This window comes from Thamnophis elegans, chromosome Z (genome assembly GCF_009769535.1).
Source record: "Thamnophis elegans isolate rThaEle1 chromosome Z, rThaEle1.pri, whole genome shotgun sequence".
Lineage (NCBI taxonomy): Eukaryota > Metazoa > Chordata > Lepidosauria > Squamata > Colubridae > Thamnophis > Thamnophis elegans.
In genome coordinates, this window is record NC_045558.1 from 128948536 (window position 1) to 128973578 (window position 25043).

Consider the following 25043-nt stretch of genomic DNA (forward strand, 5'->3'; position numbering starts at 1 on the left):
CCCATTTTAACTAACTTCCAAAAGGAAAACTGTCAAACTGTCCAAAACTTGGGGAACAGAGGATCAAAGAACACCAATCTAATTGCATGATGCTTTCTAGCTTCAAGTGGATAAGTTCTCCAACATCCATCCATCTATCTATCTATCTATCTATCTATCTATCTATCTATCTATCTATCTATCTATCTATCTATCTATCTATCTATCTACCTACCTACCTACCTACCTACCTACCTACCTACCTACCTACCTACCTACCTACCTATCTCTCTTTCTCTCTCTCTCTCTCTGTGTGTGTGTGTGTCTCTGTGTGTGTGTGTCTGTGTGTGTCTCAATCTCTCTCTCGGCAAAGAGAGATTTGTTAAAACTTTCTCTTCATGAGCTGGTGTTTATCATTCAGTTCAGGTCTCATCACGATAATAAAACACTTGGGAAGAAATATACATACCAATAATCCTGCACTGGAGGAGATCATGGAGAAGATCTCCACAGCCAATGTATATTTTCCCCTAGTGCTTAGGTAGGTTGGAATAAAGCACAGCCAAACACTGCAGAAGACCAACATGCTAAAGGTGATGAATTTGGCTTCGTTGAAACTGTCAGGTAAATTCCTAGCTAGAAAAGCAGCAGAGAAGCTAACCAGAGCAAGGAAACTCATAAAGCCCAAAACGCATTAGAACATGACTGAGTCTTCATTGCACTCCAAGATGACTTCTTCAGACATTGACTGCATATCAAAATCTGGATAAGGTGGGAATCTTATCAGCCACACAGCACAAATACATATTTGAACAAAGGAGCAGGAAAGAATAATGTAGCTGACCATTCTTCCAACCACCCATTTCCTCAATTTGGAACCAGGTTTGGTGGCCATAAAAGCTAGAACTACAACAAAAGTTTTGGCCAATATACAAGAAACTGCCACAAAAAAGATGAGGCCAAAAGCTGGTTGTTGAAAGAGACACACAATCGTATTGGACCTCCCAACAAATAGAAAGACACAAAGGAAAGATAGGAGAAGACAAACTAGAAGTGTATAAGTGAGATTCCGGTTGTTGGCTTTGACGATGGGAGTGTCTTTGTGTTTCATGAAGATTGTGATTACCAAAGTTGTCATTAAAGAAAAGTAAAGAGAAAGGTCAGACTGATCCCTAAAGGTTCTCCATAGGACAAAAAGGTGATCCGCTTTGGAATGCACATATTTTTGCCAAGATTTGGATATTGACCTTCTGGACATGGAAAACAATCATCTACGTCTGAAATAAGAATGTAGGTGAATTAATAGAAGTTATAGTGCTGTGCCATCATGTCTTAGTCCTATTATATTTAGACATTTCCTACCCATCTCCTTTGATATTTTCCCCTCTGCACACCGATGGCAATCATAGCAACAAAACAACTTCCCTTCTTTCTTGGTCTTGCTGTATCCCGTCTCACAAGGATCATTACACAAAGATGAAGGTAATTCCTATCGATGAATGAAAAAGAATATTTTTAGATATAGAGAGGAAAGGAAGTGCTTGGAGAGTTAGTGTTACTATCGAATCAAGAGATGAAAAATAATGTGATGACACAATTGTAGTTAAAATTGGTCAGAAATAATAATTACATTTCTACAGTTATTGATATTTATGGTCTTTGATAACCCACATCATCACTGTCCAAAGAAATATTCTGTGCTGGCTAATTAAATTTGGTTTTCTTAACTTTGGAACTTTGAAGTTCGCAATCTAGAATGCTGGTTTGCAGCTCTTACTTCGAAACCTTAAAAACATTGTCCATAATTAATAAGGAGCCAGGAAAGTATACAATATTCAATAGCAATTGCTACAAAAGTAATAGAACTGTATTGATTTTTTCCCCTAACCCAGAACATTTGTATCTGGGTTAGTCAGAGATGATGATCTGAGACTTTCATCAATAATTATATTTAAATGAATACAGACAAATCTAGATTCAAATAGCTAACCTGAATAAAGCCTACTGGCCATGTGATGGCATCTACAGAAATATTGAAGAACTTTTCTTCTGGAACTGTGGGATCTATTATTCCAACTTTGACCCTCGCAAAGGACTGGTTTGGGAATGTGATCCAGTTGATAATATCAAATCCACCAATGAACTCTCCATTTTTATCAAAGGAGATCTTTTCACCAACACTGTTGTTGAATCTGACACTTCTCAGAAAAGAATGAACCTGAAATACATTGATATTCAGATAGGAACAAAGAGAGAAGAGGACAGGGGGAGAGAGAAATAATGCATATATTCAAAATATACATATGAATGTTTGTTTAAACCAGGGGTGTGTTCTGGCAATCTCTACTGCTTAATTCCTCATGGATGGGCTACACATGTGCTTGGTGCAGCTGCTCGCACATGTGCAGAGTGATAAAAATCATTCTGTGCATGCACAGAAGCAAAAACATTAAATATAAGCCAGCTGTGTGCAGCAGATCTCAAAAAGGTCAACACAGTTCTAGGCTTCCTAAACAGAGAGATAGAATCAAGAACATGTGAAGTGTTAATACCACCTTATAATTCCTTGGTAAGGCCACACCTGAAGTACTGCAATCAGTTTTGGTTACCACAAGGTAAAAAAGATGTGGAGACTCTAGAAAGAGTGCAGAGAAGGGCAACAAAGATGATTAGGGGACTGGAGGCTGAAACATATGAAGAATCATTGCAGGAACTGGGTATATCTAGTATAATGAAAAGAAAGACTAGCAGAGACATGATAACAGTGTTCCAATATCTCAGGGCCTGCCACCAAGAAGTGGGAGTCAAACTATTCTGCAAAGCAGCTAAGGGTAGAACAAAAAGCAATTGGTGGAAACGAATCAAGGAGAGAAGCAACTTAGAACTGAAAACAAATTTCATGACAGTTAGAACAACTTGCCTCCAGAAGCTGTGAATGTTGCAACACTGGAGGTTTTTAAGACATTGTTGGATAACACTTTGTCTGTAATGTTATAGGGTTTCCTTCTAGGTAGATGGTTCAACTAGAAGACCTCCAAGGTCCCTTCCAACTCTGTTAATTTTATTCTATTCTATTCTATTCTAAGTTGGCAGCTCCTATGGCGCTGCCGGGAGAACCGGTTTGGAGGCATGGTAGGCTGCCAAACCAGTGTTGGGTTCCTACCAGTTTGGACCGGTTCGGCTGAACCAGTAGGAACCCACCACTGGTTTAAACATAGATAATATAAACACTTTTTTATTTAAGCTGTAGGCCAGTATCGAACAAATAACATAACAATCATTCTAACAAAGAGGTAGAGATAACTTTTTGGATTACTGAAATAAAACTAACACTAAACACCAAAAATAAATAAAATTAAAGAGAGGAGAGCTGACGTCACAATGACACTTTTGCTGCTGGATGGTCCATTTGGACCTAAACCATCCTGAAGGGATGGTGACAGGGAAGAGTACGTCTTGCTGATCTCAGGGACACCACAAAGTCCCTGATTGGTTCAAGAGAATCTCTTCTTGCCGGCAACATAAGCACAGCCCCAAGTTACTGAAGTTGGGACAGCTCTGCAATGAGAGGAAAGCGGAAAGAGAAAGTGTGTCCATCTGGTGAGGAAATTTTATTTTTATAAGAGTGCCCAAAAAAGATTGAAAAATTAAATTGGTAAAGAAAAGGGGAAAAGTTGCAGAATTAAGCATTCTTGGACAGTGTGTTATCTTTTTTTCTATTGATGGAAGTTTTGTGAATATTTTTTTACTTTTTAAAGTGAAAGTTTCGGATTTTCTTCTTGTATTTCCTTTTTTATCTATGGATTAATTTTTTTCCCTTTACTTCTACAATATTGGTTGGGATGGATGTCTTCTTTTTATTTGGTTTCATTTCATTCATTTCTTCTAAGCCTGAAACATAAAGAAAATTTAAAAGTTATATAAAGAGGATAGCAACTTTAGAAGGAAAAGAAGTTACACTGCCACTTGGAGTTTGGAGATTGAGACCTGGAAACATTGCTTTTTCTTTGTTCCCTTTGATCATTTTGATCTTGCACTTCAAAGGCTTCAGAGTGTTTATAACGAAGGGCATGGATTGTTTACACAGGTGCTCTCTGGTTGCTTGTTGCTAGCTGGAAAGAAGTGAAAACAAGAGTGGCAGTGTTTATTAATTGCAAGGATGACACTACTTCAAAAAGAAACCATAACACTACAACAGTTTATATCAGGAATTCAAAAATTATTACAAACAACAAAGAGAATTGAGAAGAGATTGGAAAGTTTTGGAAATATAAATTTTAATGTGGCAAAACCTGATGGAAAAATGGAAGATACTCAGCAAAAAAAGATATTCAGCAAATGGAAAAAGTTGAGGCTGCATTTCTAAAAACCCAGTGGAAAAATGAACAAAGAGGAAAGATAACCGTGCATATTGATAGTGAACTCAGTGTGGATGGAGATGGAAAGAGTGGAACAAGGAAAGGGAAGATAGATGGAAAGGTGCTTTACTACAGATTTCATCGTATAGAAGAAGGAAAAACAGAAGAATGGAGGGACTTAAGGAGAGAAATTTTGATCAAAACACTAGTGATAACCAAAGATAAATTGATTAAGAAAGCTGATAGAGGGTTTCAAAATTTTATAAGATATGTAATAAGCAAAAACTTGTGAAGAGATGTCCAAACAAATTTGATTAAGGAAATAACCAGAAGATCAATGGCACAAATAGCAAAAGAAATAAGATTACACTATTATTAGAAAGACACAGGTTGAGATATGAAAACTAATAATAAAATACTAGTCAAATTTAGTTAAAATTAGAGCATTATGTTAAAAATGTAGTGATAATGATAAAGTTACGTAAATAATTGATAATGATAACAAGGTATACATATGTATTGGTTTGATAAGAGGAAATTTGGTATAAATTTAAATGGTGAAAAAAGGGGAAAGTAAGTTAAACATAGTTATATTAAATGACTGATAATGATAATAATGTAATAATTTGTATTGACATGATAAAAGGGAAAATTGTTTAGAAATTGTAAACAATGATTATGAAAAAAGTTTTAAAATTTTGCTAAAATTAGGGTATTCTGTTAAAAATGTAGTGTTAATGGATAAAGTTAGATAAATAATTGATAAGGATAACAATGTGTGTGTGTGTGTGTGTGTGTGTGTGTGTGTAGGTCTTTGGTTGTTCGGGTTTTCTCCTGCGTAAAATTGGAAGCAATGTGAGATCTTAGCTGTTTACATTGCTCCTGGAAGCATGAAGCCTGAAGATGATGAATGAGACTTCGTCAAAACATCACCAAGACACTTCCAATTTTTCGCGGGAGAAAACACAAACAACCAAAGACCTACATACTAACACCCGCGAAAACCTCAGAAAACAAATATATATATAAGTGTGTGTGTGTGTGTGTGTGCATATGTGTGTGTGTGTGTAGTATTTGTGCTGATAACTAAATAAAGGGAGACTAGTATAGAACTATTTCAAGCTATTTAGCTCTCATCAGCTAGCCATACCCTTACCGGGATTTCGAACCTGGGCTGTTTTACATATTAGGCAGATGTGTTAATCACTAAGCCACAGGCTCTGATCCGTTATCAGCTGAGCCAGGAAGAAAGGTATATATTTAAAGTCACAACCCCTGGTAAGCCCCAATTATGGGAGGAAACTAACTGCTTCCATTCTCTGTCCATCGGATCGTCACAAGAGACCATCCAGACAGATAGCCCAATATTTTACTGTTGCCTTTGTTACATTTGTGTAGTATTTGTGCTGATAAATAAATAAAGGGAGACTAGTATAGCTCTATTTCAAGCTATTTAGCTCTCATCAGCTAGCCATACCCTTACTGGGATTCGGACCTGGGCTGTTTTACATATTAGGCAGATGTGTTAACCACTAAGCCACTAGCTGATTAAGAAAAGCGGTTTAAATTTTTTGTTAAAATTAGAGCATTATGTTAAAAATGTAGTGTTAATAGATAAAGTTAAATAAATAAATGATAAGGATAATAATGTGTGTGTGTATTGGTTTGATAAGAGGAAATTTGGTTAAAATTTTAAATGGTGAAAAAAGGGGAAAAAGTTAGTTAAACTTAGTCAATATTACTAAATAAATGACTGATAATGATAATAATGTAATAATTTGTATTGACAGGATAAAAGGGATTTGGATAAAAGTTGAAAACAATGATTAAGAAAAGAGGTTTTAAAACTTTGTTATTAAACATAATTATTATTTTTTATTTTAAATTTGTTATAAAGGAATAATGTGATTGGATGATATTAAAAATAGATAAGGGAATGCCACTATCTGATTTTGTTTTAATTTTGGAATGTTTATTATAAAGAGGCGTTAAAACAGCTAGAGTCATATGAAGGATGAGTTATGATGATAACAACCATATATAAATATATATGATGTAAAGTAGGTAATTTGATATGAATTAGAGATGATGACAGTGAAAGGGATGCATGGAAACTCTGTGTAACCAATTGACACACTTTCTACAACTTTGTAATGGAGAATGATTTTATTTGTTTTTATTTAAAAAATAAAAAAAATGGAAAGAAAATAGATAATGGAATGCCATTAGGTGGTTTTGTTTTACGTTTTGGAATATTTGTTATAAAGGGACATTAAAACAACTATAGTCATGAGGAAGGAGGAGCTCCAAGACATCCATTGACACTTTTGCCGCTGGACAGCCCATTGAGACCTAAATCACCCTGCAGAGATGGTGATCAGGAAGACGAAGCCTTGCTGGTCTCAGGGACATTGCAAAGTCCCTGATTGACTCAAGGGAAGCACTTCAAGCTGGCGGTAAACAGGAAGCCCCCAGGCTGATGAAGTCGGGACGGCTCCGGAAGGAAGGAAGTGAAAAGAGAAAGTGAGTCCATCTGGTGAGGTAGTTTTTCTTTTTTGCGAAAGACTGCTCAAAGAAATTTTTCTTTAGAGCCAAATTAGATCCTTAAGCAAAAGAAGTAAGCGGCGAAATTAACTTATATTGAATTGCTTTGGAAAGCTTTTTTTTTCTTTGTAACTATACTTTCTGGATTGAAGTGCTCGCAATGTTTCTCATTTCTCCTCTTAAAGTGAACGGATTGATTTTTTTTCTTCTGTTTTTTGTTGCTTTATTTTTTGACTTCTGGATTAAAACCTTCCTTTTTATTTTAACAATTCTTCCTATTACTTGTTAAGTTAAGTATGGACTTTCCGCTTATTTTTATCAGCTATTATTCCTGCGCAATTTCTTTCTTGTAAGTAGTGTGGATGTGTATGATTGTAAGTGAATGTTCCCATTTTTAACCTGTGTAATTTTCCCCCTTTATATTATATTGTTGTATTTTAAATTTTGTGGGGTGCGAGTGGGTGAACGTTTGGGTGTGTAAGCAAGGATTGGGATAGGAACCGGGTTCCCCCACACTGAACGCTCTGCAGAAGTGTTGGGGGGATCTGGACCCATTCCATTCTCAGGATGACTGATTCGAAGGGCCTGTCTGGAAACTCGGGGGCTGTGGAGGTGGGTGGAGGGACTACGGGCATGGGAGTGGGCCGGAGCATTACGGTCTTAACAGGGAGGGGCAGATATGGCAGGGACTTTAGGGCTGGCCATTACCGGGGAAGGAGGGCTCGCTACGTTACAGAGATCCCTCCTTCCGGCCCTATGAGTCCCACTCCAAGGCCAGGTGGCGCAAGTAATCAGGACCCTGGTCTCAGGCTGCTGTCGCTAAATGCCAGGTCTGTAGTTCATAAGGCTCCCCTCGTTCAGGACTTAATTTAGACGAGAGGGCAGACCTGGCATGTATTACTGAAACCTGGCTGGGCCCGGAGGGAGGAGTCCCCCTCGTAGAAATGTGCCCAGAGGGCTTTCAGGTACTTCATCAGCCGCAAGCCCAAGGAAGGGGTGGGGGTGTGGCCATTGTTATCCGAGAGTCTCTAGTACCTCGTAGGATCCCTGCTCCAGAGCTTGTCGGGTGTGAGTCCCTGCTGGTGAAGTTGGACCTCAAGGGTCAAGTGGGCTTGCTGTTAATGTACCTGCCTCCCAACAGCATTGTAGCAGCCCTCCCCTCGCTCCTCGAGTCGGTAGCCGAGCTGGCAATTGAGTTCCCCAGGCTTATGGTTCTGGGGGATTTCAATCTGCCTTCGCTCGGTGAACACTCTGATGGGGCGCAGGAGTTCATGGCTTCCATGACAGCCATGGGCTTGACCCAAGTAATCTGGGGCCCGACTCACTCGGCGGGTCACATGCTCGACCTCGTATTTCTCTCGGAGCAGTGGAGTTGTGACCTTGGTCTGAGGGGTAGTGAGATCTTACCCCTGTCATGGTCGGACCACTACCTACTGAGGCTTGACTTTTGGAGACCAAACCCCCACTGTAGGGAGGAGGAACCGATCAGGTGGTTCCACCCCAGGCGACTTATGGACCCGTCGGGTTTTCAAACGGAGCTTGGGGTTATTCCTGATACTCTCGCCTGCAGTCCGGTGGAGACTCTGTTTGCTGCCTGGAATTCAGCAGCGACAGAGGCTCTTAACCGGATTGCGCCTTTACGGCCGATCCGAGGCAGTGGATCCAGGAGGGCCCCTTGGTTTACTGAGGAACTCAGGGAGATGAAGCGCCGAAAGAGACGCCTAGAGCACCGATGGAGATCCAGTAAGTCTGAGTCAGACTGAGCACTTTTAACATCCAGCATCAGAGTTTACATCAGGGCACTTAGGATGACAAAAAGAACATACATTGCCTCTCTGATTGCTTCCACTGAGTCGCGCCCAGCCGTCTTGTTCAGGATAACCCGTTCCCTCGTAAATAGGAGGGATACGAGCGATCCTTTGCAAGGCAGAGCTGAGGACTACGTCCAATTCCTCGCGGATAAAGTTGCTCGGCTTCGGACGGACCTGGACTCCAATTCTGCAGAACCAGCTGAGGCACCAAGGGATAATCTGGTAGGACATCACTGGATTGATTTTCAAGCTGTTACCCCTGAGGACGTGGACAAGGCCATGAGAGCTATAAGTGCCTCCACATGTGTACTGGACCCGTGTCCCTCCTGGCTGGTTGTTAACAGCAGGGAGGTGACACGGGGCTGGATCCAGGCAGTTGTTGCCGCCTCCCTTTGGGAGGGGGTCTTTCTCCCGCATTAAAGGCGGCGGTGGTGAGTCCCCTCCTGAAGAAGCCATCTTTGGATCCAGCTGTCCTAAACAACTATCATCCAGTCTCCAACCTCCCCTTTGTGGGGAAGGTTGTTGAGAAGGTGGTGGCCTTTCAGCTCCAGCGGTCCTTGGAGGAGACCAATTACCTAGATCCCTTCCAGTCGGGTTTCAGGCCTGGCTACAGCACGGAAACCGCTTTGGTCGCATTGATCGATGATCTCTGGAGAGCCAGGGATGGAGGTCATGCCTCCATCCTGGTACTCCTTGACCTCTCTGCAGCTTTCGATACTATCGACCATGGTATCCTTCTGCGACGACTGCAGGAGGTGGGGGTGGGAGGCACTGTTTTACGGTGGTTCTCCTCTTACCTCTCGGACAGGTCGCAGTCGGTGTTGGTCGGAGGGCAGAGATCGACCCCTAGGCCCCTAACGTATGGGGTGCCGCAGGGTTCGGTCCTTTCCCCCTCCTCTTTAATATCTACATGAAACCGCTGGGTGAGATCATTCGACGGCACGGGATAAAATACTACCAGTATGCGGACGATACATAGCTGTATCTGTCCGCCCCGTGCCAACTCAATGAAGCGATTGACGTGATGTGCCAGGGCCTTGAGGCTGTTAGGGACTGGATGGGGGTTAACAAGCTTGTACTCAATCCAGATAAGACCGAGTGGCTGCTGTGCTTCCCTCCTACTAATTGGCCAAGTGTTCCATCTCTCAGGCTGGGGGGTCAAACAGTACGCCGCTCAGACAGGGTCCGCAACTTGGGAGTCCTCCTGGACCCACAGCTGACTTTTGAACACCATTTGTCAGCTGTGACCAGGGGGGCATTTGCCCAGGTTCGCCTGGTCCACCAGTTGCGTCCCTACCGGAACCGGGAGGCTCTCACAACAGTCACTCGTGCCCTTGTGACCTCCAGACTGGATTACTGCAACGTGCTCTACATGGGGCAGCCCTTGAAGAGTATTCGGCGACTCCAGTTTGTCCAGAATGCAGCCGCGCGAGCGATTGTGGGTGCGCCTCGGTTCATCCACATAACACCTATCCTCCGCGAGCTGCACTGGCTGCCTGTTGATCTCCGGGTATGTTTCAAGGTGCTAGTTGCCACCTACAAAGCCCTTCATGGTATTGGACCTGGGTACTTGAGAGACCGCCTGCTGCCAATTACCTCCACTAGACCAATTAGATCCCACAGACTAGGCTTCCTCCGAATTCCATCAGCCGGCCAGTGTCGACTGGCAACTACCCGGAGGAGAGCCTTCTCTGTGGCTGCTCCGACCCTCTGGAACGAACTCCCCATGGAGATTCGTACCCTCACCACCCTCCAGGCCTTCCGCATAGCCCTTAAAACCTGGCTGTTCCGACAGGCCTGGGGCTAAAGACTTGCTGCCCCACTTCGAATGGTATGATTGTTGTGCTTTTAACTATGTATAGTTTTTATGGTTTTTTTTTTGTAACTCTGTTTGTATTTCCCCTCCCTTTTGAGTTGTGAGCCACCCTGAGTCCTTTCAGGGAAAAGGGCGGCATACAAATAAATTAAACCTAAACCTAAACCTTATTAAATTTCATTAAAAGAAATCAAAAGAAGTTTGTTTTCTATTAGCCAGAGATAAATATTAGAAAGTGAAAAGTAGCAACACTGCACTCAGAGGTCAGAAGCTGGAGTTTTTGAAACAACGTATCTCTTCTCTTTACTTCTTTGATTTCACTGACTTTGTAGCTGAAGGGTTTGCAATTTGTTTACAGAAACTGATAAAGAGTAAATGACATGAATTGTTTTCACAGGTGCCTTTGAGAACTATTTTGGCATGGGAAAGAAAGCTGGGGGAAACATAACCCTTCTCCTTTGAAGAGCATAAAAGAACTTGTGTTCAAGTTAACCTAAAATTAAAAAATAAAAGAGGCCTGGAAGGTTAGAGGGGCAGTGCTATTAGTTTTTTATTTATTTCTTCTTTTTTGGAAACATGGATCAATATTCAGATGAGGAAACCTTAAGATTCCAAAATATTTGGGCTGGAATTCAAAATCTATTGGAAGAATATGGGAGAATTGAGAAGAAGTTGGAAAGACCAGCCTTTCTCACAGCAAAAGATGAAGGGGTTGGAGCCCCCAAAATTAAAGGGGAGAATGAAGATATGGACAATACAATAGATGAATTTATTAATGGAGCAAATGTGGGTGAATGCGGAAAAAAGGGAATATGGAAAAGGGAATTTGGTGAATTGGAGTTCTATCCCATTTCCAAGATACAGAAGAAAAATAGTAATGATGATGGACTTAAGAAGAGATTTTTTTTCAAAAGCAAGATTGACAACCAAAGAAAAGCTAATTTTAGTAACAGCTGGAGGGCAACGAGATTACTTGAGAGATCCTTCAAGCAACAAAGTGCGGAGAGAAGTCTATAAAAACCTTATAAAGGAGATAAAAAGCTTTGATCATTTTCCATCCACTGTTTCTTGCCCTGCCCTCTGGTGCTTTGGAAAATGAATTGATCCCTTCCTCATTGTAGCAACCTCTCAAATACTGAAATACAGCTATCATGTCTCACCTAGTCCTTCTTTTGTCTAGGCTAGCCAAACCTTGCAACTGTTCTTCATACGTTTTTGTCTCAAAGCCTTTGATCATCTTTGTTGGTCTTTGCAGTTTTACCTTCATCAAGAACCTCTTGATGAAAGTAAAATATGAGAGTGCAAAAGTTGGCTTGAAATTCAACATTAGAAAACTAAGATCATTGCATCCAGTCCAGGGGTGACATCCTCCTGGTTTGGCCAAACTGGCAGTGACAATTAGCATCAGTTCTCTTAACTGGTGGCAAAAATACCCACACCTGCCTGCTCCCCCTGTCGCTGCTCATCTCTTCTTGATCCACTCACCCAATCTGAACATTTCTTCCTCCATTCACAGGAAAGTTTCTGCAGCCTGGCCCTTTAAGGTAGACCCAGTGAGGGAAGGGGCAGGGGGCATAAAGGGAGCAGCAGTTTTTCTGTAAACAGAGGGAGAAACATTTGGATTCTCTCTGATATAGAGTTCAATGTTAAATGCCACAGGGAGAATCCAAATGTTTCTCCCTCCATTCACAGTGGTACTGCTGCTCCCTTTATGGTCCCCCAGGAACAGGCCCAAGCAGCTCTGCTGTGATTGGAGGGAGAAACTTTTGGATTCTCTCTGCCACAGCCTTCTCGTGTTTGTCCATATATTTTTTCCTACCATGTTATGTGGATTTGACCTGGAAGTGGTGGGGACATGTGACAGTGGGCATGGCCATGAGTGACATTATGTTGGCCAAGCGCACTCAGTCATAGGATCCCCTCACCAAGCCACACCCACAGAACTGGTAGGGAAAAATTGAATGTCACCTCTGATTCAGTGCTATCACTTTCTGGTAAACAGAAGGGGAAGAAATGAAAGAAATGACAGAGTTATTTTGTCAGGCTCTAAAATCACTTCAGATAGTGGCTGCAGCCATGAAATTCAGAGGCACTTGCTCCTTGGGAATAAAGCTCTGGCAAACCTACACAGCATATTAAAAAGCAGAGACGTCACCTTGTTGAAAAAAGTCCATATAATGAAAACTATTGTTTTCCCAATAGTAATCTATGGCTGTGAGAGTTAGACCATAAATCTGAAATGTTGATGCTTTCGAAAAACTATTGCTGGAAAAACTAGTGCTGGAAAAACTATTTAAAGCCCCTTGGACTGTAAGGAGAGTAAAACAGTCGATCCTAAAGGAAATCAATCCTGAATGTCCTTTAGAGGACAGATACTGAACTAAAGTTGAAATCGTTTGGCCACCTAACGAGAAGAGAGGACTCATTGGAAAAAACCCTGATATGGGAAAGATTGAAGGCAAAAGGAGAAGAGGACCACAGGGAATGAGAGAGTTAGATAGTGTCATCAACATAATTAATATTAATTTGGGCAAAGTCTGGAAGACAGTGGAGGACAGGGGGCATGGGATGCAAGGGTCGATGAAGTCACAAAGTCTCAGATCCAACTTAATGATTAAACCACAACAGTAGAATATATAGGGCTATAAAATTGAATACTCTTCTTACTTATAAAGGCTCTTATACTTGTTGTAGCCATACTAAAATTTGATTTCAATTATTACTGTTGAAATCCACCAGACTAGGGGCAATGTACTCACAAAATGAAACAAAATATAACTATATAATAGACATACATACATACATACATACAGACAGACAGACAGACAGACAGACAGACGGAATTGGAAATGGAGATGGAGATAGAGCTGGTAGATAGATAGATAGATAGATAGATAGATAGATAGATAGATAGATAGATAGATAGATAGATAGATAGATATTGTGTTTCCCATCAAATAAGACAGCCTTTTATTTTCTTTTGACCCCCAACATAGTTTAATAGCAATAGCAGTTAGACTTATATACCGCATCATAGGGCTTTCAGCCCTCTCTAAGCGGTTTACAGAGTCAGCATATCGCCCCCAACAACAATCCGGGTCCTCATTTTACCCACCTCGGAAGGATGGAAGGCTGAGTCAACCTTGAGCCGGTGAGATTTGAACAGGCGAACTGCAGAACTGCAGTCAGCTGAAGTAGCCTGCAGTGCTGCATTTAACCACTGCGCCACCTCGGCTCTATAAGCATTTGACCTTATTTTCAGGAAGGTCTTATTATTTTTGAAGTGCAGGAGGTAACGAGCATGGTCACCTCATGGTTGCTGCTGTGTTGCCAAATTTTCAGAAGAGGGATTATTTTAGCACACGCGCTCAAAACTCCAATTGGGCTTATTATCCAGGGCGGTCTTATTTTGGGGAAAACAGAGTACATAAACACACACATGCATGCACACACACACACACACACACACACACACACCTTTCCACTTACAATATGTCATATAGATATTATATATTTGAATATATTATCTTATATTCAAATCAGAGAGAGAAATAATCATAAGGCATGCTAAGTTATGGTAACCTAGATGGGGTTCAGGATCATTTCAATTGGAGGGGGGAGATACATTCAATCAAGGCTCATATACAGAACTGGGCTACAATGTTGGATATCCCCATTCCTGATCAGCTAGCAAAAGACAAAGGCAGTCAGGCTCCTTCTTCTCCAGCTAATGTGTTATGAATGTGGAAATATTTACATTTCTAAAGATCGTATGAATGGTCTTGAATTTACAAGAGGGAGAGCCGATATGGTGGTTTCTCCACCACAAACTTACTTGCCACCACACTTGATTGTGAAAATGTTTCCTTCTTTCTTTCATCATTGTTGTTCCTCTGGATTTATATATATAGAGAGATTGCAAAGCATGTGCCACAGAATAGACTGCATTGTAAATATTGTAACTCTGGCCGCTCATTAGTGTTTCGAACACAGATGTGGGAAGAGTCTCAAGCCTCTCCTGTCCAGTACACTTTTTCTCAGAGGTCTCAGTTTCCAAGTTTGAAAAGAAGCAATCAAATGCCTGTTCCCAAAAAACTTTTCGAAAATGATCATGCTGGTTGTTGTTTGGATTCAAGTTCTGAAGAAACTCATGGAATTCTGGGATCCCCTTTGTATGAACTGCAAAGGATAAAGCACCATGTAGAAAATGGATATCCCAAGATTTATGAACGGCAACTGATGTGTAATCTGTCTGAGCAGTTATAAACCAGATCTTTTTCTTCTTTGGCAAATCCTCCACTTCTGAAAACTGGAGGAAAGTTCTCAGATCTGCTAAGGACTGAGTTTCACCATATAAGATTATCACATTGGCTGTGCTGTTCATGAGAACATGGAATATGTGTAATCCTTCATCTATCATATCAGTAAAATCACTATAAAAAGCTACATTTGGTAACTCTGCTATGAATTCAATGCAGATGCCATGCTCCGAAAATGTGGAAATAACCTCCCGGAGGAATTTCTCTCCTTTCTCATCTTTTACTAGAAGAATTCCAATCCAGATCCATCTAAAATACAGCAATAACTGCAGGAGGCCCTTGCGTTGGTGGGATTCATTTGGAAACATTTGTTGGAAGAAAACTGCTTGAGTCTCTTGATTCATGACTGGAGCAGAGCCATATATCAACTATAGAAAGATAAACATAGCAATTGCAAAGATATATGTGAGCCATTGAAAATGTACACATTGATTTGAGTGTTTTGTTATTTTTATATACTGAAACATTATGTAACTATTTGTGTTAATTAGGAAATATCAACCAAGATGTCGATCTTGAAGTATCAGTAAATACATTTTTTTGTGGAATTTATTGTGAATATTTCAAATTTGAGCCTTAGTTCAGTATCTGGAATTTGCTAGGTCAAATAGCTTCATAATCTATTCGGACTTACAATTACTCATGATATTATGCTAACTTTATCATGCATGCAAAAATAATATCTACTTATCCTAAAGGTCTCCTCTTTTTACATAGAAAAGAATGCAGATGTGTAGGGATTTATGGCAGAATGATAGTGTATATCTACATCAAATCTTACCTGAGGAACTTTGTAGATACACAGCACACTTGCCATGTGAAGGGAGATGTCAGGTGCCCCAAGACTGCAGCCAAAGTATTTGTGATCCCACACTTGTAGTTAGGGATGAATTTTCCCTGAGTGAAAGGTAGGACCATTGAAGTAAAATAAGTCCAGCTTGGACTAAAATGGCTGTTAAAAATGTGGAAGCCCAGCGTGATGTTGGTTAGGATCTGGGGATTTTCATTAATCTGTTTTATAGTAAATGCTAAGGCCAGGATATGCTGGTAATTCTGAAAAAATACCCTGTAAAACAATTTAAAAAATACATTAAAATGTTTCACATTATGTGCCTTGCAATCCTTCAGTACAACGTATTTTGTGGAATGTGTTTAATAATTCTTATTTCTATGTTCTAGTTTGTGAGAATTGCCCACTACCAAACCACAGCTGCTTATATGCAGAAGGAAATGGCTGCATTTCGGAAATATCAATGAGAAAACATATCATGGGAAATATGTCCTTCCTCTTTCTTAAATGCAGTGACAACTTCATAAATATAACCATACATACATGTAAATTAATAGATATTTAGATGTGATTTGTTATAAAGGCAAATTTGATCTCTATTTTAACTTTGCCTGGAAACTGAAGTGAAATATAACTTTACATAAAATAAATCTAGACATCCTATTTTAGAAGTTTCTTTCTGGAGTTTTTGCAATTGAAGGAAAATATTTCAAGCATCATGTGATTTACCAGGAGGGTTCAGAGATTGACAATAAACCAATTATATACTTACACGAGTACATCATGAAATTCCTGAGAAGGATCTTGAATGAAATCAATGGGATTAGAAGATGCAAAGAAGACAGAAATAATGCCAGCAATATTAATGTCGCCAAGCTGATGGTAGGTATGCTGAATAGGAAGAGGCTCCTGAAAGTCACATTGAAGGCTAGGATTCTTGCACATCACTTCAGGCAATACTATTAACAGCAACTCCACCAATACCAACATCTTCCATGAACACATTCTTTCTGTGTACAAATGCCTCTGTCTGCAACAAGATCTTTGAAGTAGATCAGACTGATATGCCTTCTGGAGATGTTTTTCAGACAAAACTAGAGAGAGCAACATACTATCAAATCAACTCACAGAGCTTTGGGGCTCCCAGCCATGGGTTGGAATAGGATGGGGACAATAAATACTATTATTCAGTGTCAGTTGCTCCTATTTTAATGAAGTCCCATAGGATTTGGAAGAGAAAACTCACTAATTTAATAATGATAGTAAAACAGTCACATATGTGAAAAACTTCAAAACATGTGAGGATGTGCAGAGGACTTTGAGAAACTTTCTCAAAGTTCCATTTTCTTAGAGATGTCATTTTGGCACATCTGGAAAAACCCAAATATGAAAGTTTCCAGGTTTTCCCAACCCAAACCAAAGTCCAAGTCCACATGTCCATAACATGGTCCAATGAAGCACCAATGGAACTGGAGATGACTCCCTGTCATTGCACTCCACGTGCAGGACAAGATGTCCTTGACTCACAGAGAAAGAAATGTTATTTTGACTATATCTACCCCACTCCATTCAATCCACACTCCCATTTTCCCACAGCAATAAATTTCCCAGGTCTGAAGGCCTAATGCAAAAGATGGCTTCCAGACCTGACAATTGGCTTGTAAGACCATCCGGGCCTGGGGCTTTGCCTGGCTTCATTTTTTTAAAGGCTTCTGATATCTCAACAACAGCTATCGAGTCATTGATGCCTCTCAGTTTAGGCAGCTGTTGCCTTCAAAGATATTCATCTATTTTTGACATATCTATCTCCTGTGTTTTATATAAATTTGAATAGAAATTTTGAAAGAACTTTTTAATAAATTCATTGTTTCTTATTAAATTACAGCCTTCAAATTTTTTTCCAAACATTGTCTTTTGCTTTTCCTTTCTTAATTTATATGCCAACCATCTCCCTAGTTTATTTGCAAACTTGAAGTTTCTTCGTTGTGCCTAGTTCAATTTTGTTTCTATTTCCTGTACTGTTAACATAGACAATAGTTTTTGTAAGAATTTGATATGGTGTAAAACTATATGATCCATGGGTGTCTTTTGCAGTTGAATTTATTTCGGTCTCATTGGATCCAATATCCTTTGTGTCTTTTCCTGAGATTTTTTGTTTCCTAAATGATTGTGCTGTATAACATGGCCCCTCATAACCTCTTTATTGGCACCCCATACTGTCATTAAGCTTGTCCTTTTACCTATATTATTATCAAAAGCCACTTGCAGTTTCCTTTTGGTCTTTTATAATCATTTTGTAGATTAGCTTCATTTAATCTCCATTAAAAATCGAGCTCTTTCCTCTTAAAACAGGAAGCACAGGATAATGATCAGAAAAAGATTTAGGCAGAATGTCCACTTTCAGAATTTTATTTGAGAGATTTTTAAATATCCATATCATGTCAATCCTTGAAAAAGATTAATGACTTTCAGGAAAAAAGGTATATTCTCTGGTGTCTCCATTTTTATTTCTCCATGAATCTATTAATATTCGATTTTCCATCATCTCAAAGGAAGACTTTTATAATTTACCCTGTGAGGGTTTAATCCCCTTGATCGATACCCAAAGCTTGTGTAGTCATTGCATTCCAATCCCCCATCATAAGCCAGTTTCCACATGAAAAGGGCAGTAACAGGTCCATTAATTTTTTTAAAAAAATGCTTCTATCATCATTTGGCCTACATACATTTTTGATTTTATTCCATTGAGTTCAATTTCAACTACTGCAAATCTACCATATTCATCTGCTATAGGTAGCTTGGATTTAAATTGGGGTTTATATATAAAATAACTCCATTGATCTTTTTTATACCAGCTGATAAAATGGCAATCCAGAATCTGATCCCTTGTTATTCTTCTTACAAAATGAATTATAACATCCCATGATAACTTTATCATGATGGCAAATCTTGAATTTATTTTGTAAATCTTGCCCAAATCATCTCCTATTTCTTTTTCCTCTTTATTAATTAACTGAGCCAAGGCCTTCACTGTCCTTAATCTGATATGTTCTCCTGCTTGGTCAGGTATTCCACAAAATCTTAATCGGGGTTCTTTAATCTGAACTTCCAGAATTGTTATCTCTTCCAATTCAGCTTCACATAAAGAGTTTGTCTTCCCCAATTTATGCTCCATACAATCTAGTCGGGCTTTCACATGTTTCCTATTTCAGACATTGGATTTCTTCCCAGAGTTCCCTTGCTGGTGAATCAAACTTTGCTTCAAGCTTCTTCTGACATTTTTAATTTGGTTATGTGGTTTTAACATATGCTCGGCCATAAAAGGCTTTAAGAGTTCTATATCTGCTGATCATCTGCCTAATTTTTCTGTCTTCTTTTTCATAGCTATGTCTTTGGGTTTAAAATGACAATATTTAATTTTAAAGGTAAAATTTTCATATTTATAAATTATATTCCAGTGGGTTTAAGACTAATGGAACCTTAAAGAGAGTTGGCAATACTAAAGTCTTTGGCTTCCTCTATTGATTAATCAGCACTATTATATAAAAGCCTCTAAACTTAGTCTTTGCCACAAATGGCCATTCAGGAGATATTAAAAATGAAATTGTTCACCCCTACCTCATAGCAGTCTCAGAAGTTTGTACAGAGAGTTCTTATTTATACTCCCCCCCCCAAAAAAAAACCCAGATCTATAGAGTCAGCTAATTATATAAAGTTCTCTGAAAGCTTTAAGAAAAAAATTGCAAAAGTATTTTTAGGAATAGTTTACACAATGCTTAATTTCAAGTTATTTGCAGTTTGTTTGTTGGGCTTGGATATCCCAGCTGCTCCCCCTCGCTATCTTTCAATCACAAATCCTCCAAAATGATGATAGACCCCCCCCCCCAAAAAAAGGCAGGCTGCAACTAGAGAAAACCTCTTTCAGTATGAAAGGTAAACATTGGAAAAAAGAACAACCCCAACCTAGTGTCTAAGAAGACACCCTTTATTGTCCATTGAGAATGGCTGATTCTGCCACAGTGAACTTGCTGGACTGCCCCGCCCCATTCTGGGATTCATCCAATTACTTCTTCTTTTTCTTCAAGAAGAAGTCTGAGTGTGCCCATCTGCCCAAGTAAGGAAAAGTAGTGGCGGGCTTCTTGCCAGATCGGGCAGGTTGAGGTGAACTGGTAGTTCAGAAAATCAGTGGCCCCACCCAACCACATGCCACTCTATCCTGTCCTATATTTCCTTCTTTCTGGCTCCGCTGATTTACGTGGCACAACTGATTTTCGCATCTCTGCAGTTCTACTTACAGGGGCTGCCTTAGAATATAAGCAGCTGGGGTTCAAATTGCTGTATTTTGAATGATGTGCAAAAGTGTGTTAGGCATGTGAGCATGTGATCATTGAACTGACTGTTAAACTGGTTGCAGACCCTGAGTAAAAGGGTCAAAATCCAAAGCATCCCCCTATCCACGGTTGTGGGGTTCTTCTGGCTTAAAAGAAAAGCCCAAGAAGATCTGTAGGAAAGCTTAGAACTCCCCTGACTTCTTCCACCAGAAGGCTCCACCAGAAGAGTCTTTGGCATGGATTTCATATGAAGATTTAAAAAATGCCAATCTGAACATATGGTGATTGTGCAATAAAACATAATAATCCCCAGTGATGCAGTTATTTGAGTGCCTTGGTGTGGTTGTGTTCTGAGGAACCCATATGCCATTGCCCATGTCAACAAGAACCATGCTAAGGTTTTGGAGTTACTGGACATCTGGTGAAAAATGAGCTAAAGGACTGTTGGCTAAGCAACCAGGGCCAGGATCTACAATGTTGATCACAATGTTGACCCAGTGTTTGAAAGTAAAGAATTAATTATCTATTATTACAGATCAAGTCCAGGAATAACAGGACATTTGAAGTGAATGCACCATTTCTGGAAAATAACCTACCTATTCCAATCTAGAATTGGAAATAACAAAACAGAGGCTAGCAGATGAGTAATGATTTATAGTATGAAATAAATTATTCACAGAAGCTGAATTGGAAGAATTGAAAAGGTCTACCCAGAGCAAAGAAATCTAAGCCTTGCCAGAGGTAACTCAGATTGTAGAGACAAACCAGAAGGAATTGGCAATACAGGAAACTAGAATTGTTTTCATTTTGAGAAGAAAATAGAACAAAGCCCTGCAACTAAAGAGTTAGAAGAATTGAAGCAAAAAATAATTGAACAGATAAAAGAGAACAAAAACCACAGAATAAGGTTCCCTATGTTGAAGCTTGTTCCAAAGATATGACTAGCATAAGTATTAAAAGATACCAATACTGTAATATCTAATATAATATTTGTAATATCAAATCAAATACAAGCACCCACTCACTGCAAGAAACAAACCAAACAATGTACAAGACAGTTGCAATTATAACTGAATAGCTAGGTTGCAAAATCAATGAAGAAGAAAAAAGCCAAAAAGTGTGCCACCAAAATGAAACATCAGGCTGGAAAATAAGATTAGCAAAGAGAGATTTTTCTATTGCTGATGCCTATGCCATCCATTTTGCCAAGATGATCCTACACAATTTATATTCCAATGATTAAAATATGATAAGGAATCATGAAACAACAAAAATGCATATCTTTAAAATTCACTTACAATTCATCTAACCAAGATGGGAGAGGGGAGTAAGGTATGCATGAGGAGGGGGTAGCAACAAATTAATCACCTCAGCAGGCAGAGAAAAGACTTTTCTCCTGTACCCTGTAAGCCAAATTCCTTGATCTATGGGATCCAGAGCGCGCCTCTTCTGCCAGCATGTGTAAACACTTAAACCCATTGGGGTCATCAACTAGCACTTAGAATCACAGTGTGCCTCTCATTCAAATATTGCAAAACTATCTACTCAAACAGACTTATTACAATAGACCCTGCAGTTCTAAATAGTTATTCAAGTGTTCCAAAAATCTCATCTACTCAAATAAATTTATGACCATGAAACATGCTGTTCTACACAGTCATCATAATTGAATCTCTTAAAAGGAGACGAATACGCAAGTTGGATATTAGAATGTATTGGATTTCTGATGGAATTTATTTGAATTTACTACAATTATTTTTTGTGCCATAGATTTCTGTTTTTTTCTATTGAGTAAAAGGCCAGATTTTGAATTTATCCCAAGCGTTTCGAGTGATGACTACAATTGAATTCCCTCTGTCCAATTTCTTCAGAAAAAAAAATCATAGACCTTCCATGTTTAAACAAATTCTTACATGTATTTGACTACACTTCTTCTTACACATTCTGCTGTACATGAATTAAGATGATCAGGAAAGAGAAAATGACAATTCACATTGAATCGATACATTTAATCAGCGCTCACAATAACATACTAAAATATGTCAATAAATCAATAATGTCAATAAATATGTCAATCCATTAATTTGTGCTACAATTTATGTTTTTATAGACCCCTGTTATTTGTTCTCCAACATGCAGATATAAAACATATCAATCAAAGATAAAGATTTCTTAAAACTTTCTCTTCATGAGCTGATGTTTATCATTCAGTTCAGGTCTCATCACAATAATAAAACACTTGGGAAAAAAGATACAAAACAATAAGCCAGCACTGGAGGAGATCATTGAGAAGATCTCCACAGCCAATGTATATTTTCCCCTTGTGCTTAGATAGGTTGGAATAAAACACAACCAAACACTGCAGAAGACCAACATGCTGAAGGTGATGAATTTGGCTTCATTGAAGCTGTCAGGTAAATTCCTAGCTAGAAAAGCAGCAGAGAAACTAAGGAGAGCAAGAAAACCCATAAAGCCCAAAACACAGTAGAACATGACAGAGTCTTCATTGCACTCAAGGATGACTTCTTCAGACATTGTCTCTGCATCAATATCTGGATATGGTGGGGATGTTATCAGCCATGCAGCACAAATACATATTTGAACAATGGAACAGGATAATAGAATGAAACTGACCATCTTTCCCCCCACCCATTTCCTCTGTCTGGAACCAGGTTTGGTAGCCATGAATGCTAGAACCACAAGAAAGGTTTTGGCCAATACACATGAAACTGCCACAGAAAAGATGAGGCCAAAATCTGGTTGTCGAAAGAGACACACAATCGTAGTGGGCCTCCCAACAAATAGAAAGACACAAAGGAAAGATAGGAGAAGACAAACTAGGAGTGTATAAGTGAGATTCAGGTTGTTGGCTTTGACGATGGGAGTTTCTTTGTGTTTCATGAAGATTGTGATTACCAATGTTGTCATTAAAGAAAAGCAAAGAGAAAGAACAGTCAGACTGATCCCAAAAGGTTCTTCATAGGACAAAAAGATGATCCGCTTTGGAATGCACATATTTTTCCCAGGATTTGGATATTGACCTTGTGGACATGGAGAACAGTCATCTATGTCTGAAATAAGAATGCAGGTGAATTAGTAGGAATTATAGTGCTGTGCCATCATGGCTTAGTCATATTATTTTTGGAATTTTCCTACCCTTCTCCTGTGATATGTTCCCCTCTGGACACCGATGGCAATCATAGCAACAAAACAGCTTTCCTTCTTTCTTGGCCTTGCTGTGTCCTGTCTCACAAGGATCATTACACAAAGATAAAGGTAACTCCTACCAATGAATGAAGAAGAATATTTTAAAATACGGAGCGGAAAGGAAGTGCTTGGAGAGTTACTGGGGAATCAACAGATTAAAAATGAAGTAGCAGCATGACATAATTTTTGATATAATTGCCCTGAAATTATAATTAAATAAATATATGTAGCGTTCATTAATCACCATCTCCCTTAAAAATAACATAGAATTGCACAATAAATAATTAGCAAAAAATAAAATTAAGCTCCGTGGTCTAATTGCAAAAGCTATTTAAGCCAGATCACATCTGATATAAATATATAATAAATACTAGGATTTATAAAAGTACCATATAATTGCACTCATTTCACACGCAAGCCAGGTTATATTCAAAATGGTACACGTTAGGCTTCAGTATTACATGAACCAAGAACTAAAAGTACAAATGATTTTTTGAAAAGGCAGAGAAACTGGAGATCAAATTTCCTGCATTTGCTGGATTAAGAGAAAGCAATGTAATTCCAGAAAACCATCTACTTCTGCTTCATTACCATGCTAAAGCCTTTGATTATGTGGATCACAACAATCTGTGGCAAGTTCTTAAAATGTTGAGAGTACCAGATCACCATAACTGTCAACTGAGAAGGCTAATGTCACCTCAGGCAGATTCAGCTTGGAACCTCAAAGGCTACCTGCTGTGAAAATCAGGCAGAGGTGGGGCTATGAAAGGGTAATAAAGCTGTAGTTATAGGTGATGGGAAATTTGGAGGGGGAATGACAGTGATAAAGACAGAACAGGCAGCTCTTGTTTGTACCAGCATCCCAAGGTGGAGCCTGAGAAATATGTGGATTATCTGCAAATATTTCAGCATTATCTGGTTGGCTGGAAACAGACTGGTCACAGAGATGGAGGAAGAATGGGCTATGCATGAAGCTTTTTTGTATCTTGCAAGTACAGAAGAATTCAGAGCTGGCTTCACATTACTGCAACCAACATCTTTAATAAAAGAACCGTTTGCTTTAACAAAATGGAGTAGAGGGTCTTTCTTTCCTCTAGGGATCAGATAGGGGCAGATCTAGCACCTGCATGCCAGTGAAGATTTGATCTCTATTTCAAATGTTTTGACTTTACCTGGAAAATGAAGTGAAATATATCTTTACATAAACTAAACCTAGATATCCTATTTTAGAAGTTTCTTTCTGGAGTTTTTGCAATTGAAGGAAAATATTTCAAGCATCATGTGATTTACCAGGAGGGTTCAGAGCTTGACAATAAATCAATGATATACTTACACAAGTCCATCATGAAATTCCTGAGAAGGATCTTGAATGAAATCAACGGGATTAGAAGATGCAAAGAAGGCAGAAATAATGCCAGCAACATTAATGTCGCCAAGCTGATGATAGGTGTGCCGAATAGGAAGAGGCTCCTGCAAGTCACATTGAAGGCTAGGATTCTTGCACACCACTTCAGGCAATGCTATTAAAAGCAACTCCACAAATACTAACATCTTCCATGAGTGCCTTCTTTCTGTGTACAAATACCTTTGTCTGCAACAAGATCTTTGAAGTAGATCAGATTGATATGCCTTCTGGAGATGTTTTTCTAGAGAGAGCAACATACTATCAAAACAACTCACAGAGCTTTGGGGTTCCCAGCTATGGGTTGGAATAGGATGGGGACAATAAATACCATTATGCAGTGTTAGTTGCTCTTATTTTCATGGAATCCCATAGGATTTGGAAGAGAAAACTGACTAATTTACTAATGACAGTATAACAGTCACATATGTGAACAACTTCAAAACATGTGAGGTCTTGCAGAGGCAGGAACACATGAGCCACAAG

General features: G+C 39.3%; 1 protein-coding gene and 1 pseudogene across 1 annotated transcript; both read right to left on the minus strand.

Moving 5' to 3' along the window:
* Window positions 1–361: 361 nt before the first annotated feature.
* On the minus strand, window positions 362–16622 carry LOC116521758 (annotated as a pseudogene).
* Window positions 16623–22120: 5498 nt separating this feature from the next.
* Window positions 22121–24706, minus strand: LOC116521760 (vomeronasal type-2 receptor 26-like). Its single transcript, XM_032236418.1, has 4 exons — window positions 24489–24706; window positions 23400–23406; window positions 23105–23231; window positions 22121–23019 (listed from the first exon to the last, which is right to left on the minus strand). The coding sequence occupies exons 1-4, from the start codon at window positions 24704–24706 to the stop codon at window positions 22121–22123; spliced, it is 1251 nt and encodes a 416-aa protein (XP_032092309.1).
* Window positions 24707–25043: the final 337 nt, after the last annotated feature.

Coding starts and splice junctions, on each gene's coding strand:
- LOC116521760 (XM_032236418.1), bottom strand. CDS start 24,706: ATGTTAGTATTTGTGGAGTTGCTTTTAATAGCATTGCCTGAAGTGGTG. Junction 23,020..23,104: donor GAACATATCACAGGAGAAGG/GTAGGAAAATTC, acceptor TTCTTATTTCAG/ACATAGATGACTGTTCTCCA.